The sequence below is a fragment of the Solanum lycopersicum genome, chromosome 11, assembly GCF_036512215.1.
Source record: "Solanum lycopersicum chromosome 11, SLM_r2.1".
NCBI lineage: Eukaryota > Viridiplantae > Streptophyta > Magnoliopsida > Solanales > Solanaceae > Solanum > Solanum lycopersicum.
In genome coordinates this window covers 25292425-25309076 of record NC_090810.1, presented here as the reverse complement: position 1 = coordinate 25309076, position 16652 = coordinate 25292425, and the positions used below count along the sequence as shown (strand labels likewise).

Below are 16652 nucleotides of genomic sequence, written 5' to 3'. Positions count from 1 at the left end.
GCAACAATCGTGCCGCTATTAGATAAACATCGTGCTTTACTTTCTTGTAAGCTAGCTAATAATCTAACGCAAATTCGGCAGCACTTCCCCTATTTTCCTTACTTCGTCCCAATCCGACAACAATCCAAATTATCCACAGCAATACCAATAACACATATAACCCAAAGAATCATATTAAACTGCCCCCTCCCCAAAACAGCTCCGTCTCGGCAACCATAGCAGCGAAGCAACGACACACCGAGCGATAACTCGTTTGATAATTCGCAACACATCTACCTTATCGTATTCATCCTTTGGAGTATATACTCATAATCACATTCAACATATACATAATGCCAAAACAGAATTTTCCTGCAGTTTGCTTTAATCAAAACAGCCCAAGCACCAACACGACACCACTAATAATCCGATTATGGTTTCCGTTCATACTTAGCACATTCAATAACTAAAACAAACTTCCTAAGCTACTGGTCACGCCCCCTTCTTAAAATTAATGGATAATTAACAAGGGTATTCTAAAGAATTAACACACCAAACAAAGAGATTACTAACCAAATTATTTGCATTTGCTGGCCAAGAGTTGCAGGGTTGGTTTCTCCATTTCCATGGCTGCCTAAGACAAGTGGTGAAGAAGAAGATGATATGCAGCAATGCATTTCACCACTTTATTTAGCATGGAGTGGATTTCTCCACCTCATTTAATAGTATGAAGTGGAGGCAGCCCCTCTCTACACCTGTCCACTAAGGCCAGCCCACAATCTGATCCCTTTTTAATTTTTTGCCTTGAGTGGTGGGGCCCACTGGATTAAATTAATCCTAATCAGCCACCAATTATGAGTGGTGGGGCCCATTGGATTAAATCAATCCAAATTAGCCACTAATTAATCCCTCACTTAAAGTTAATGGCACTTACATTAGCCAACTCATACTTAAATATCACATTTGGAAATAACATCCTTGCCTAATATTTCTTTACGTCTTCTAGATCACGATGCGCACTACGTATATAAAAAAATACGAGGCATAACAGTTGTATGGGCGGACTCTCTTTGTGTTGGTTAAGTGAGTCTTAGGATAACTTATAGTGGGAGAATTATTTGCTAAAAAGGTGTTTAAGATGAAGTGAAGAGGTTTCACTATAACAGTGAATAACTTCATTGTAAAGTGAATTTAGCTCACTGTTAAGTTGGCTAAAAATGTGAATATTTGCTTAAATGTTCTCTTATATGTTTCTAAGTTGTTAAACATTGTTCTTATGATTATAATATGATTTTAAAATGAAAAGATGCATATTTCTAATACAAGTCCATTTTCAGGATTTTCCATGCATTATGCCATACTAGTACATGTGGTTTTACTAATCCATGTTTTTATCTATCTCTATAGTTGTTGGTAGGTGAGGAGCATTTGGGAAGCAAGACTTGGATCGTAGCATCATCCAAGTGAAGTTGAAGTATGTCCTCAATTGACTCGAGGGCATATATAGATGTCTTTTATGTCTTCTATCTTAAAGTATTGTAATAGACTAAATATTTCTATATTCGTTTTGTGTATGGGCTGTGTTCCAAAGTTATTCTCGTGTCTTAAGTTTGATGAGATTGAGAATTAGTATTTCCTATAATTTTATATGAAAAAGATTATAAAGTTTCAATTGCGCACTAGTTTTCATTATGTATATGCGATGAATGTTATGTAAGGGCTTGTACAAGACCACTGAGATTGACCCTATCTTCTAGGGTGTGGTCTTGGGATGTGACAAGCTTGGTATCAAAGTATGGCATATGAAAGTAGTCTTAGGAATTGAAAAGTCTCATCAAGTTACGTCTAGTAGAGTCTTGACCATCGGTGTGAGTCGTGACACATCTATGGGCGAGAGCTATAGGACGATAGAGTTTCCCTTATTTTCTACTCCTATGTCTTGTCATAGATTAAATTTTATGATTACTCTTTTATTATGGTTTTCCTTGTGTTTCTAGGAAGATGATAACGAGGTGGACACCGACTAGGAGAGTTGAGGAGAATGATGTGCATAAGGAGATTCCTCCTCAAGTTGATCAAGTTGAGCAAGTTCCTCAAGGTGCTAAATGTGCAAAAGGTTCTCAAGGTGTTAAAGGTAATCAAGTCCCTATTGTGGGTGGAGGAAATGATGTTCCAGTGGTTCCCCGGAGTTGAGTAATAGTGATATTAGAGAATCTTTGCTTGTTTTAGCCCGAGCTGTGACTACTCAAATGAATTTGAGTATGGTGCCTAGGGTGAATGTTGTGGAGAGCACTATGACGTCTAGGTTAAGAGATTTTGTGAGTACAAATCGGACTATCTTTCTTTGATATACCATGGGAGAGGATACCCAAGAGTTCCTGGATCGTATGTACAAGGTGTTTTGTATTATGGTAGTTACATCTAAGGAGAAGGCGAAATTAGGTTCTATAAATTGAGAGAGGTTGCTCACGTGTGGTACACTCAATGGAAGGACAATAGGTCGGTGGAGCAGGTCCTATTGAATGGGGAGGTTTTAAGGAAGCTTTTTTTGATAAGTACTTTCTCCTAAGAGGAGGGAAGTTAAGGTAGAGGAGTTTATCAATCTCAAGCAATGTAATATGAGCGTTGAGGAATACTCTTTTAAGTTCTCTATGTTATCTAGATATGCCCCATCCCTTGTGTCTAATCAAAGGGATGAGATGAGTCATTTAGACTATTCAATTGATTGGGTATACACCATATGTCTAGAAACTTGAAAAGGAGTGGTTCTAGTGACCATGATCAAACTAGGTTTAAGAAGACGACTCAAATTCAAAAAGAACCAAGGAGTGCTAATATGAAATTGGAGAAAGAAAGTGGTTCTCAAAATGGCAAACCTACATGTGTCACTTGTGGAAAGAGATATTATGGTTAGTGTCTAAGATACCAGGAGTTTCTTTAGTTATGGTAAGGAAGGACAGAGATTTTCCTACCATTGCTTCTAGAGGAAGACAGGGTAAGAAAGTTGCTCCAAATGTTCCAAAGGATGAAGTTCAAGCAATGAGGCGTTTCCATAAACTCCGGACTAGAGGAGAGAAGCCGGATGGTCATGATGATGGAGGTAAGTACTTGATTTTCTTTCTTAGTGATATGAATTCCTTCTAAGTGGGGGAGTATGGTTTGTAGATGGGATAGAAACTCCTAGAAGTATGTTGCATGTTACATTGTGTTTAGGGGTCTTGTTAAAATTGAATTTCGTTGATTCCTTGCATTATGCATTTTATGAAGTTATGATTTATGTGGCAAAATGTGTTTATATGATGTTACCTTGCATATTAGCATGTTTCTATCATGAATTGCCTAAAAGTTGCATTTTTGAAAAAAATTGCCTAATTCACTTCAAAAGTTGACTAATTCATTCTTTGTTCTAAAATATTTTTAATATTGTTAGAACTGATGTATATGAGTATGATATTGAATATAAAATGAGTTTTTTGCTATTTGGAATGAAGCATGTGAGTTTTATAGCATAATGAGTTAGATAATGTCTTCTTAGATGTTTGAATTTTATGAGATGTTATATGGTATGGTCATGAGATGGTAGTTGAATCTATAGTCTTGGATTTGGAGAGTGGCAAATGTCATCCGAGGACGAATTTTGTCCAAGTGGGGGAGAATGTAAGATCCCGAAAAAGACATAGGTGAACTAGAGCCTAACATGGTTTTCATAATGGTATAAGGGTCCTAAATGGTCTATAATGTGGTATTGAGGCATTGTCTAAGATTTTAGGTGATTTGGAAGTGAAACGTCAAGCAACGACTAAGATGTTCGATGACTAAGTCACCTATGTGTATAATATGTGGTTCTATGTGTTTATGTGTGATTAATTAAGTTATAAGGTTATTTTATGAGTTATTATGTTCTATATAGGCCGTGTTTCAAGTTTTGTGGAGTTTGGAGGTCAAACGTCCAAGAACGTCCATGACATTCGAAAGGTTTGCCTTGAAACGACCTTGTGTTTCAAGGCATATTTCATCGAGTTTTACGTGTTCGTTTTGGGTGAAATTCATGTGAGAGATGCTAAACTAGTATATCAAATTGTTTGGATTGGAAATGTCAGGGCAAATATCCCCAAGGACCATCCAAGGGTCCTTGAGGAAGGACCCAATGTTGGTGCCAAGACTGCCCAAGACAGCCCCAATGACTGAGGCAATCGACGACTCGTGGGAAAGTCGACGCCCCGTCAATTGGTGCCATTGCTAGGTACTTAGACGTGATAGGAGAGGTAGGAAAATATAGGCCTCAGTCTTAGACCACAGACCAATAGGATGGTCCGTTGGTCAAGGACGGACCATCAATGGGCAACCGTCGATGGGTCTGTTCGTGCGCGCAGGCCACTGTTAAGTTGAGGGGTGAACTTGTAAATTCACCCCACATTCAAATAAGAGTATTGGAAGTTATTTAAGGGTCTTATGGTTTTTTTAAGTTTGTTTATGAGCCTAAAACACTTAGAAGATTTCATTCTTCAAGAATCAAAACCCAGATCCCTTAAAAAATTTCCCTAGAACTTCATTGGAGCCAAAACTCAAGGAAGGGCTTGGATGGAAGAATTGAATGGAAATTCTTCATAAATTTGAATAATTGGCTTCACTGAGGTATGATTTTTTATCCTTGAAACTCTCTTCATCAAGGATCCCAACTTTCAGAGATGATCTCTAAAGTTTTCAAAGATGAATTGTCCAATTTCATGATCTATTCCATGGGTTCTTGCATTAATGGTATATAAGCATTGATTATGGATTGAATTGTTATTAATTATATGATTTTAACTCAATTAACCTATGAACCCATGAATTTGATGAACCCTAGTTTTTGACCAAGTTATGGGCTAAGTGATATATATCTAATGTTTATGAATTCTAGTGTAGTTTTCCATAGGCTATTGATTGATGAAATAATTGTAGTAAAGTGATATCTAGGTTGTATTAGATTGACGAATATGTAGTAAATTGACCTAGTTTCATTGAATATTGTTATAATTATATTGAATTGGTTGTTATGGCCATGGGTAAGGGCCTTGTGGTATTGAATTGGACGGTTTAGCATGGAATTGAGGTGTTGAGGATGGAGTGGTGGTACGCTGCCCTATATCCATTTATTTTATAATTATTAGGCTTCCCTTATGTTGTTATTGGTATGTTTCACTTATGGTGGTGATGTTATGTGCTTTACTTGCAATTGATGTGACCTTGTCGGCGTTATTTTAAGTAATATGATGATTATGGCCTTGTCGGCAAAGTACTTGAAGTAATATGATTATTTATGTAACTGATTATGTGAAGTATGACAATATCTACCTACATGATAAGTAATGTGAAAGTATATGTGTTCTTATATTATTGTGATTTAGGTGTTCATGTTACTCTATGACTATGGCTTTGTGTGTATAGTCTTAGGGTTGGTGTATATTATTCCTAATTGACAACATGAGTCTGTAATGGTCATATTGATGATGATATGGTAGTGTATAAGATGACTTGAAGATGATAAGAGTTATTTCAATGTGCTTCTAGAATGACATATAATATGAGTTAAAGTGTAGTATGTGGTGTTATGTCTTGGTTGACTCGTGTCCCTTAATTGATGCATATATGAATGTGAAAATGAGATGTCTTAACTTAGGATGCTAAAGCCTCTTAGTCTTGTATGTATGAATGATATGATAACTTAAATGATGTTAAGAGGGTCCTTTATGTGAAACCTTGAACCTAATGGTAAGGTTATGAATGTTGAAGTCAAAATCCATAATGGTATCCTTCTAGTAAAAGAAATGATAGAGGTTGATTGGCTTGAACGGCATCATATCAATCCTTAGAAAAGTCATGATGAGCTTCTTGTCACCATTGTGAGGTAGCCCTAGTGGACCTTTCTTTTGTAGGGTAAATGTGATTGGGTTATGAACTTGATATGGAACCCCTTTATATGAACCTTAAATGTGAATTAATCTATGAGAACCAACTACCAAGGCTAGCAGCTAGAGAGTATTATGGTAAGGGAAGTAGTTCTAGTTAAATCATGAGAGTAGATTACAAAGCATGCCCTTCATATTCCTTAACCATGTGCCTAATGGATTGTGTCTAAGTTCTAGCATTGTCAAGTAGAACACCCTCATCAGAGTAGGTTAGAACTTTGGATTGCATGTCTTGCTATTATGGTCTATGTCGGTTATTGCCTATTGTCATCATATGGAATACCTTTAGCATTAGGGAAGTTCTATAAAGTTTAGGTGGTAGTTGGGACGCTAATAGACATTGTACAATAGGATTTGAAGTTGTTAGTTGGAGTTCCTAAGTCTTGTCCAAGACAATTACTTGAATGTCCTTCATGTTTTTAATGTCTCCTAAGTGAACTAATGAATTTAATGACTTAAGTTAAGAAAGTATGTTTTATGAATAAGTACTTATCTAGATTAGTTAAGGGTTGTGTAGTTAAGGTGTGAAGGGGGCATGGAAATGGTCAATTCGTATCTTACCTAGATGAGTCTTAAGAATGACTCTAGTTAGGGAAAATGATTGAATATGTAGACATACATAATCTAAATATAGGTAGTCTTAAGGATTATTTAGATTGTCTTGAAGAGGTCAATCATGGACATTATCTTCTGGATTTACTTAAGTAAGTCTTTTGATATCCTTTGGTAAGAGAATGTGATATCATCTATATATTGTTATGTTAAGTGAGAATGATTCTATCATCAGTAGTCTATAGGATCTCTTAAGTGTGTGTGTAAGGGACTGTATCGGCGGTCACTTCACAACTCACTCAAGTGAGACCTAGAACCACCTTTGGTAGAGGAAATCTCATGTTCATATGTATTCTGTCTTGTAAGTGTTCACGTGTCTTATTAGAAGTAGTCTTGAGGGTTATTTAGGCATGCTTAGGGATGTTATATGTGTGGTCTCTCTTGTGTTGCTTAAGTGAGTCTTAGGATAACTTATAATGGGAGAATTATATGCTAAAAAGGTGTTTAAGATGAAGTGAACAGGTTTTACTATAACAGTGAATAACTTCACTGTACAATGAATTTACTTCAGTGTTAAGTTGGCTCAATAATGTGAATAATTGCTTAAATGTTATCTTATGTGCTTCTAAGTTGGTAATTGTTGTTCTTATGATTATAATATGATTTTAAATGAAAAGATGCACATTTCTAATAAAAGTTCTTTTTCATGATTTTCATGCATTATGTCATACTTAGGTCATGTGGTTGTTTGTACTAATCCATGCTTTAATCTATCTCTATAGTTGTTGGTAGGTGAGGAGAATTTAGAAAGCAAGACTTTGATCGTACCATTATTCAAGTGAAGTTGAAGTATGTTCTCAATTAACTAGAGGGCATATATAGATGTCTTTTATGTCTTCTATTTTGAAGTATTGGAATAGACTAAGTATTACTATATTAATATTGTGTATGGTTTGTTTCCCAAAGTATTCTCGTGTCTTAAGTTTGATGAGATTGAGACTTAGTATTTGTTAATATTTTATATGAAAGAGATTTTAAAGACTATGAAATATTTTGTGAAAATTTTTAATTCCACTCTACTTTTTATTATGTATATGCGATGAATGATATCTAAGGGCTTGTACAAGACCTCCTAGAGGTCAAGTACGCCGGTTGCAATCCGAGATTGACCCTATCTTCGGTCTTGGGATGTGACTGGTTTGATCTTACTCTAAGAACTCCATTAGTAAGATTACATCTAGAAATATATCCCATGAACTCTTCGAAACTCATTACTATCTTGTACTCAAACACTTTATTTGATTTATCATTTTATCATCTCCCCCTTAGGTCTAAGGCTAGGTTAAAGCTATGGACATACTCAAAAATATCTAACTGGTCTACATCATATTTTACTTTAACATTTGGGAGAAATTTGTATCCTGACTATCAAACACTCCATAAGAAGGTACTAATACCTCTTTCTAAGGTGTTTCTCTTAAACTCTTTTGATTACATACCCTCTCAGTACAGCTCTTAGTGCTTCTTGTTACTTTTGTGACTTAGCCACATTTTTCTTCTCTTATCTAAAGGTTAGGGTCTCTCACTTGTACAACTCATTTATTGCAGCAAGAATTTCAATTCCTTGCCTACTCTATGTCAAATCTACCATATCAAATGCCAAGACTGACATCATCACCATCATGTTGTCATTCTTTTGATCATGACACTCATGTCAAATTCTGTAACAATCCGGAATTTCCATGACTTAGACTACTAGAGCTTAATCTATTGAAGAGTGTTTAAAATGATGTTTCCAGACCTATACTAATGTAATAAGTTCATTTAAAAAAAGTTAGATCCAAAACAACAAAGAAAGACCTTGACATCCGGAAACTAGCTAAATTGAACTAGTTGACGTTCCTATGTTCAGTGAAGGTTTCAAAGTGTCAAATGAATTCTAAAATCAGTAAAAGACTTTGTATGGGTAGTATGACGTACAAATGGGTCCAAACTTTTGGTAATGGCACCCCGAGGACCACCTGAAGGGTCCTTGTGAAGGACCCAAACTTGGGCGAGCAGGAAGATTGGAGGGGCTGCTGCACGACGCGCAGCCCACACGCAGTGTACTACCTCAAGATTTGAGAGGCAGCCTCCCAACGCGAGGATGACACGATGCTCGCTGCCTAGACCCAAAATTTCAGAAAAAGAATGGAAATTGACCCCGCGACGCGCAGCCGCTTCACAGATTCGTTAAAGTCTTATTTCTTGTGATTTAACTTCACAAAAAGACCCATTTAAGTTAAGGGCCTTTTGGGTATTTTTTAGGACGACTATACACTGATTTTATGTCAGTTTTAGAGCACTTTTTTCACACTTAAACCAAATCAGATGACTTTCTCCTATCTCTCTCAAGACCGCTCTCTTTTTCAAACTCCACTGAAGAACAAGAAAAATCTTAAGGAAGAAGATAACGATTTCAAGATTTCCATTAAATTTTTGTGGATAAAGCGTCAATAAGGTATGGAATCTTCCGTCTTTGGATTCCTTTCCCCAAAAGTCCCTTTTAAAGATACTTTTCAAGAATTAAACTCCTAGGTTTTTACTCTACAAAATGGGTTTCCTTCCTAACTCTAGATTTATGACTATCGATGAAAAATAATTGTTTTCTATGATTGATTAGGTGTATATTGTCGAATGTTTGACTTGTAATGTTAGATTTTCTTGTGAAGCATGTTTCTATCAAATTGATGGTTTCGAATGGTGTACACCTACTACTTGATAACATGAAATCCTTGGGATTGGGACTATGACTTGAATGAAGTCCTAAATGACATTTTTCTTTATTCTACTTTATGAATTAGTCTTGTTTATGAGTTGAAGAGTTAGTATTGATTATGATATTGAGTATTTTACTATGTTGTTGGATGGTTGTAGTATATTGAAGAGGTAAGTCTTCTAAAGTCATGATTACTGTATGTTGTTTATGTTAGCCTATAAATGATGTTACAATGCTAATGAAGTATATATGATAATGCTATGCATATCTGTTGGGCTATGAATATGTTAATTTGTGAGATCATGATAAGAATACGATAATGAAAGTTTACTATATTCTTTTGTATTGCTTTACACAAGATGATTTATGATATGTTAATCTCACAAACAAAGGGTTACGACGAAAGGAAATTCTTATCTAATCCTAAAGATCTTATGATCATGTTTATAGAAGGTGTTAATCTCTATGACTTATGATAAGATTTATGAATAAATGATGACTTAAAAGTCTAATAGAAAAGGGACTTAAGCTTAGCACTGAGTGAACTAGATATGAGAGGTATCCCTTCCCTAGTGGAAAGGTAGGTTCACAATAACTCTCATGAGATAGAGGTTGCCATGCAATGTGGAACTATGGGTGTATAATACATCTCCTAGTTCTTGAACTATGTTTCCACCATAGGATACTAGCTAGTGGAACCACCCAGAAAGCTATGTCATGTTTGGTTCTACTTTGGCCAGTAGACCCCTTCTTTCGGTATGGGGTTTTATGACACCGGATTCCATGTTTAGCTCACATGGTCTAATGTCGGTTAAGGCGAATGTTCCTTCAAGTAAAGTGATTGACAATTAAATGGATGTTGATTAGGATGACTTGAAGAGTCTACTTAGAATAGGTAGATGGGACTCTACCTAGACATTGCACAAGTTTACTCTAAGAGAAGTCCTAGGAGATTGTTCTTAATGAATATTTTATTGTTCTATATTGCAATATGAGGAGATGACTACTTATGTTACAAGTTATATGAAGCAAAGCTCTACTTATGATCTCCTATCTTATCTACTTGGTTGTGTGGGGTTATGGGGCTTCGCATGACACTTGTAGGTTAGGGATGGGATAATTGTTAAGTGTTTTGTATGTTATGTTTATATGATCTATTGAATATGAAATGTTAACATGACTCTATGATAATATGTCTTTGATTATGATCATGCTTTATGTTGATGGAATCCTTAACTTTTATATGTTCTATGGTATGTGCATTGAAGATTTTCAAATGACTTAATATGCTTTCTAAGAAATGATCCTTTTCATGCATGTCCTTAAATGTTATGTGCATATACCATACTTAGTACATGTGGCGTACTAACCACATTACTTTATATTAGTACAAATGTATGGTCTGACCATTGAAGATTAAGAAGGTCGATTGAAGAAGCTTGGAACTCTTTCTCCAAGTATTGGTAGGTCCTCATGTCGGGGATGCTATCTTTTCGTACTCTAGCTTATGAAGACTTTTGATTCCATTTACGTTCTTTCGATTCTTTTGTATTAAGGCCTATATGACATATTGACTTTTATTGGCTAAGTCCAGATTCATACTCTTTAGATGGTTTTTATATGAGACAACTTTTGGAACATCACTAGGTATGTTTTCATGATTTTAATGTATGAGGTCTAACTATACTTCAAATAGTATTAAAAGTTTTTAATGTTTTCGCAATTTTAACTAATGACATGTTATGACGAATGCTAAAGGCTTGTCTGAGTCCTCCGAGAGACGATGAGGCCAGTCGCACCTGGGGGTGCTCTCTGGGTGTAACAAATTCATGCTTAATATTTCTGGTAAACCCGAAATATCAATATGATTTCTTGCTTACTATACTAACTTACAACTACTAGATGCAAAGTTAATAATCATTTTCCCACTACAATTCATGACAAATAGTCAATTCTCACCTCTTGGTATTCATAATTACAATTTACTATCACATTTCCCTTAACAACTTGAGTACTATTCTGTCATTCACTGTACATCAATGCCTAATTAGTTTTATAACACTTTGGATATTATGGGCTTTCCCTTAAAGATCAGAAGCCTAGTTTAGAGATATCACCTTATCAATAATGTTGCTGTTCTATGCACCACTTACACTTGGTCATTACTAACACAATGACACATAATCATAACCCTTTGTAGTTAAAGTATACTCTAACTCATCTGGACTTGTAACACTTACTCTACCTCCTATCTTGATCTCTTTAAAACTCATCACTTCTTTTTCTACCCATATGGGAAAAATCCTCATCAAAACTTACTTGGTGCATGACTATAATAACATAGCTTGCTTCATCACTATCACCCTTTCTTGGATTACTAAACCTCTGCATACTAACCTCTAATCTGGTCTCTTTCACTACTACTGCTCGTGATCTCATAACTCATGCTACCTTTTGGCGTGTAGATATTAACCAAGCTCTGAACATACCTCCGCATAATGATATCAGATGAAACAAGGATTTAGAAAGGAGTACAACTCGCTTTTAGCTCATACACACGATTCATATAATAATGGGTGAATTCCTCTGAAATTGAACACTTAACTTACTCTGGAGATTCTATCAAGCCCCTCTACAGATACAAGAGTTTCTCAAGATTTCTTCTATGAACAACTCATTGATAAAGGACTAAATTTTCTATTCAACCACCTCAAGTATGTTGGGTAGTCGAATGAATGAAAATAAGAATTGTATAAGTAAGAATAAAATATCTACGACATAGCTCTATTTCACGTTTAATAGTATGAAAGAATGGAAACTTTCCATAAATGTCTGTAGTCCCTCATTTATTGAAGTCGGGCTCTCACGATCATAAACAAGATCTGACTTGACATGGATTCATAGATACCCTAGGACACTTGAACTCTGTGCTATGATTCAAGGTTTTTCAATACCCGAGTCTACACCATGGATGTGGCCAATACTCGAAGTCCTTTGCTGGTCCCCAATGTAACACTTTAAAAATCCAAGACGTGTTTTAGAGCCTAACATAAATTTCGTAAGGTATAGACGCTTTTTTAAGGTCTATTATAATGTTAAAAGTAATTAAGGAAGTTTAGGAACCAAAACGTCCAAGAACGTTCGTGATGTCCGGAAAGTAGTTCATAGAGAGGTACTAGCATGCCTTAACCTATTTGATTAGTTTTTAGGAGTTGGAAATCCATGAAAATTGATGGAATGATATCTAACATGTGTTTAAGTAAATTAATGGTCGAAATGTCCGGGTACGACTTCCCAAGGACCAACAAGGGGCGCTTGAGGAGGACCCTTGCACGTTGGAGTCAACACTACCTTGGCACTGTGCACCCACGAGATGCAATCGATGGTTTATGTATGGATCGACGGGGCATCGTTGCCAACCGTCGTCAAAAACTTAGAGAAGTTGTTGAATCCTCACCTACACAAGTCTCTGACAATAACCACAGATGTGCAGCACGTAAGAGGACTGGTCCCTAGACTTACCCATGATTCGTTGATCGTGGTATCGTCTATGACACTAAAATGTCATGTACGTTTTAAGTTAATTATTAGATAATTAATTAAGGTGTGTGGTGGTTAGTTAGGGGGTTAGGAAAGCCTAATTAAGTTAATTAACATCCCATATAAAGACCCCAACCCAATAAGTCTAATTACAACTCTTAAAACAAAACCCTATTCCTTCTCTCTTCTTTCTCTCTCTATTCAAAGACAATTGAAGACAAGCTAGGGGAGTGATTTGGGAGTTGAAAAGGGATGATTTCACCATCAATTCTTTATCAAACATTGAGGTATTGGATCTAATTCACCTTTGAGACCTCTTTCCAGAAAGGGTTCCTTTAATGTATTTTCACAAGTTGTAGGTTTTCATGTGGGTTCTTCTCCATCTCAAAAATTATGTTATGAATTGGTTTTTTTATGTTTTCTATTGGATAATATGAGTAGATTAACAAGAATTCTAAATTAATTTTGATACATCTTGATGGTTTGGTCTAGTTTGTAGAAGATGATCGTAAACCCTTAACCATAGGGTTGATCTTGATATGAATTAGGTTGTATTTGATTCAATTGACTTGGTTATTGGTTGAATTACTAATAAATGATGTTGTTACATTAATCATGAACAATTTAGGGTGATTGGTAGTCTTTCTTGCTAGTTCTTGAGAAGATGATCTAGGTTAAGAAGTATGTTGTGAATGTTACCTAAACATCTTATCTTAATCTATAATATAATATTGAATTGTGATGTACTGATTATTCTAGCTTTTCAATCATGTTGAATATTGACTTATGATTAAGTATACCCAAATTGGGTTGAATTAAGGGTTTATGGTAAAACCTTGATAATGAACTATTTAGGAGACTTGGTAAGTCTTATAATTTCTATCCTTGGGTTGAATTAAGGGTTTATGGTAAGCCTTGATGATGAACTATGTAGAAGACTTGGTAAGTCTTATAATCTCTATCCTTTACTTCAAATTGTGGTTAATTATGATTAAGTCATGATTTTTTATTGGAGTATGCCTTGTATTAGGATTGAGAGGTTGGTATGATGTTGAATTGAAATGTCTTGATTATGATTGTGAGGTGTTGGCTTAAGATATAAATATTGTAAGGAGGGTGAATCATTTACCAATGTGCCTTATTATGATATGAAAAGGTTAATGTGCTAACATCACCTATATGAATTTTAATGAAAGGATTTATACTCATACAATTCTTGATGAGCTTTTAAAATGATGATTATACAAGGGGTAACCCTATTACCTAAATTAAGCTATGATTGGTAATAAAGGCTTAAAGACATTTCAAAAAGGAACTCTAGCTTAGCACCAGTGAACTAGAGTAAGGAGGAGTGTACTATGTAGGATCACTAAATTACTCTTGGGATTGGTAACTACAATGCATGTAGCATAAATAGGGTCTCAACTATATCTCCTAGTTCTTGAACTATGTTTCCCACATAGGAATACTAGCCAGTGGATCCACGTAGTTTCTATGTTTCATATTTTGGTACTACCTTGGCAAGTAATCCTCCTTCCTTCGATGTAGGTTTTATGACACCAGATTCCACACTAGCACATGTGGTCTATGTCAGTAAGGGAAAGATGTTCCCAAAAGGTAAAATGAATTAAAGGATTGAACTCTAACTAAGATAATCGAAGGGGTCTAATTTAGTCAAGGTAGGGGTATGGGACTCTAGCTAAGTATTGCATTGGTTATCCTTGATGGAAGTCTTAGGAGGATGTTCTTATGTATGAAAGTGCTTATAATGATATATGATATGTATATGATGAACTTATAAATTGTTGATATTATATGTTGACTAGTTCACTTATGAATGAATATGTGTTGGTTTATATTGTTAAAGTAAGATGATAGGTATACCTAAATGCCATGTTATGTGAAGTAGGATATTAGTCATGATTATTGTTGGGTTATTTGATTGAGTAAGGTTATGGGCTTTGCTTGGTCATTGCACTTGTTGACTTGATAGGGGTTCATGGGTACTTAACTTTCTTTATTTATAATGAAATGTACTCTTATTCATGCTTATTGTTCATATGACTTGATGACGCAGTTACTTGAAAATGTATCTAATTATAGGTTATGCATGTTGACTTGATTAGACTTGATGATGTTGATCACAAGCTTATTGCTTAATGAACATGTCCTATGGATTGATATGGTCTAGTACAATTTGCATAAGTGTTTTCAAAGTAAATTGCACATCTTTATGAAATGTAGTTTTTTCTTAGAATGTTTTCATTGTATGTGTGCATATGGTCTCATACTTAGTACAAGTAGCGTACGAACTCCATTTCTTCCTTTTCCCCTATATTTTAGGTTCGTGTCATTGAAGTGGTTTGAAGGCGACTTGGAGGAGGCTTGGATATCTTATTCATCCAAGTAGGGCAGGTTCTCACTTTCTGAAGGCGATTCAACTGTCTAGCCTATGGAGTTCCCTTTTTAATTAAGGACTTTTGTGGTTCTTTCTTTCCATTTAGTATGAAACATTGTACAGCCCATGTGAGGCATTTTTACTTGATGTATGGTTTATGCCCAAGTTCTTACAATATTATTAGATGGTTATGAGATACGACTATTATGACTATTATGTCTATGTTATAGTTTATATACTTATGTGCAATAAAATTGCAAGACTAAGTAATTTTCCTATACGAAGGGTCTATGTATATTTGATATATATTGTTATGTGTATGAAGAGGTCTATGTAAACCTCCAAGTAGAAATAATAAAATCTCTTAAATTTTCTGCAAAATTTTACCTATAAATGTAATAATGTAAACTAAGAGGCTAGTCTTAGTCCTAAGAGGACGTCAGCGCCGATTACATCTAGGGGGTAAACCCAGATGAGACAAACTTGGTATCGAAGCATGAGGTTGAATTATCTTAGAGTCAATGTCTAATCCTCTTGTTGTGATTATAGGAAATGAACACTTGAAGGAATGCGACACGAAGGCTTGAAGAGGAGATTGCCAATGCGGGAGCTCTTCCCTTTGGTGATCAAGTTCCTCCCCTTGAGGAAGGTGAGAATGACGACCAAGCCCCGGAGAATCCTCCTTTTTTGACAGAGAAGGATATAAGGTCCGCTCTTCTTCAGATGGCCCAAGACATCACTACCCAAGCACAGGCTGCCACTGCTCAATTTCAAGCCATGACAGCCCAAGCAAATTGAGAGGTTGTACCCCGAGTTCATCAACAAGTTGCTACTATGGCTTCCCGTCTAAGGAATTTCACTCGGATGAATGCTCCAATGTTATACGGGTGTATGGTTGAAGATGACCAAAAAGAGTTCATTGATGAAGTATATAAGATACTCTTGGCTATGGGGTTATCCACTAGTGAGAAGGACTATTTAACCACTTATATACTCAAGGATGTGGCTCAAGCATGGCATGTCCAATGGAGGGATAATAGGCCATTAAGAGGTGGTCCGGTGACTTGGGAGATCTTCAAGAAGGCTTTGTTTAATCGGTTCTTTCCTAGCGAGATGGGGGAAGCTAAAGTGGTGGAGTTTATCAACTTTCGCCATGGAGGTATGAGTGTTCACCAGTACTACTTGAAATTCACTAAATTGTCAGAATATGCTCCTTCTTTAGTTTTAGATCCTAGAGATGAAATGAGTCACTTTGTGATGGGGTATCAGTGATTTGCAGGAGGAGTGTCATCCGGCTATGCTACATGACAACATGAAAATTTCTCGTCTTATGGTGCATGCCAAACATGTGGATGAGGAAAAGGATAGGAGGAAGAGTAGAGATGATGCTAAGAGGGCAAGATCTTTTGATGGAGGTTCTTCAAACAATAGACTGGAGAGTAAGACAAACCTAGATTTAAGAAGCGTATTTCTA

At 35.8% G+C, this 16652-nt stretch overlaps 1 protein-coding gene across 1 annotated transcript; it reads left to right on the top strand.

Moving 5' to 3' along the window:
- The first annotated feature begins 16012 nt into the window (after positions 1-16012).
- On the top strand, positions 16013-16450 carry LOC138339325 (uncharacterized). The gene has a single exon (XM_069290917.1). The coding sequence runs from the start codon at positions 16013-16015 to the stop codon at positions 16448-16450; it is 438 nt and encodes a 145-aa protein (XP_069147018.1).
- Positions 16451-16652: the final 202 nt, after the last annotated feature.

What these genes read in the sequence shown, in the direction of transcription:
- LOC138339325 (XM_069290917.1), top strand. Translation starts at nt 16,013, where the DNA reads ATGGCTTCCCGTCTAAGGAATTTCACTCGGATGAATGCTCCAATGTTA.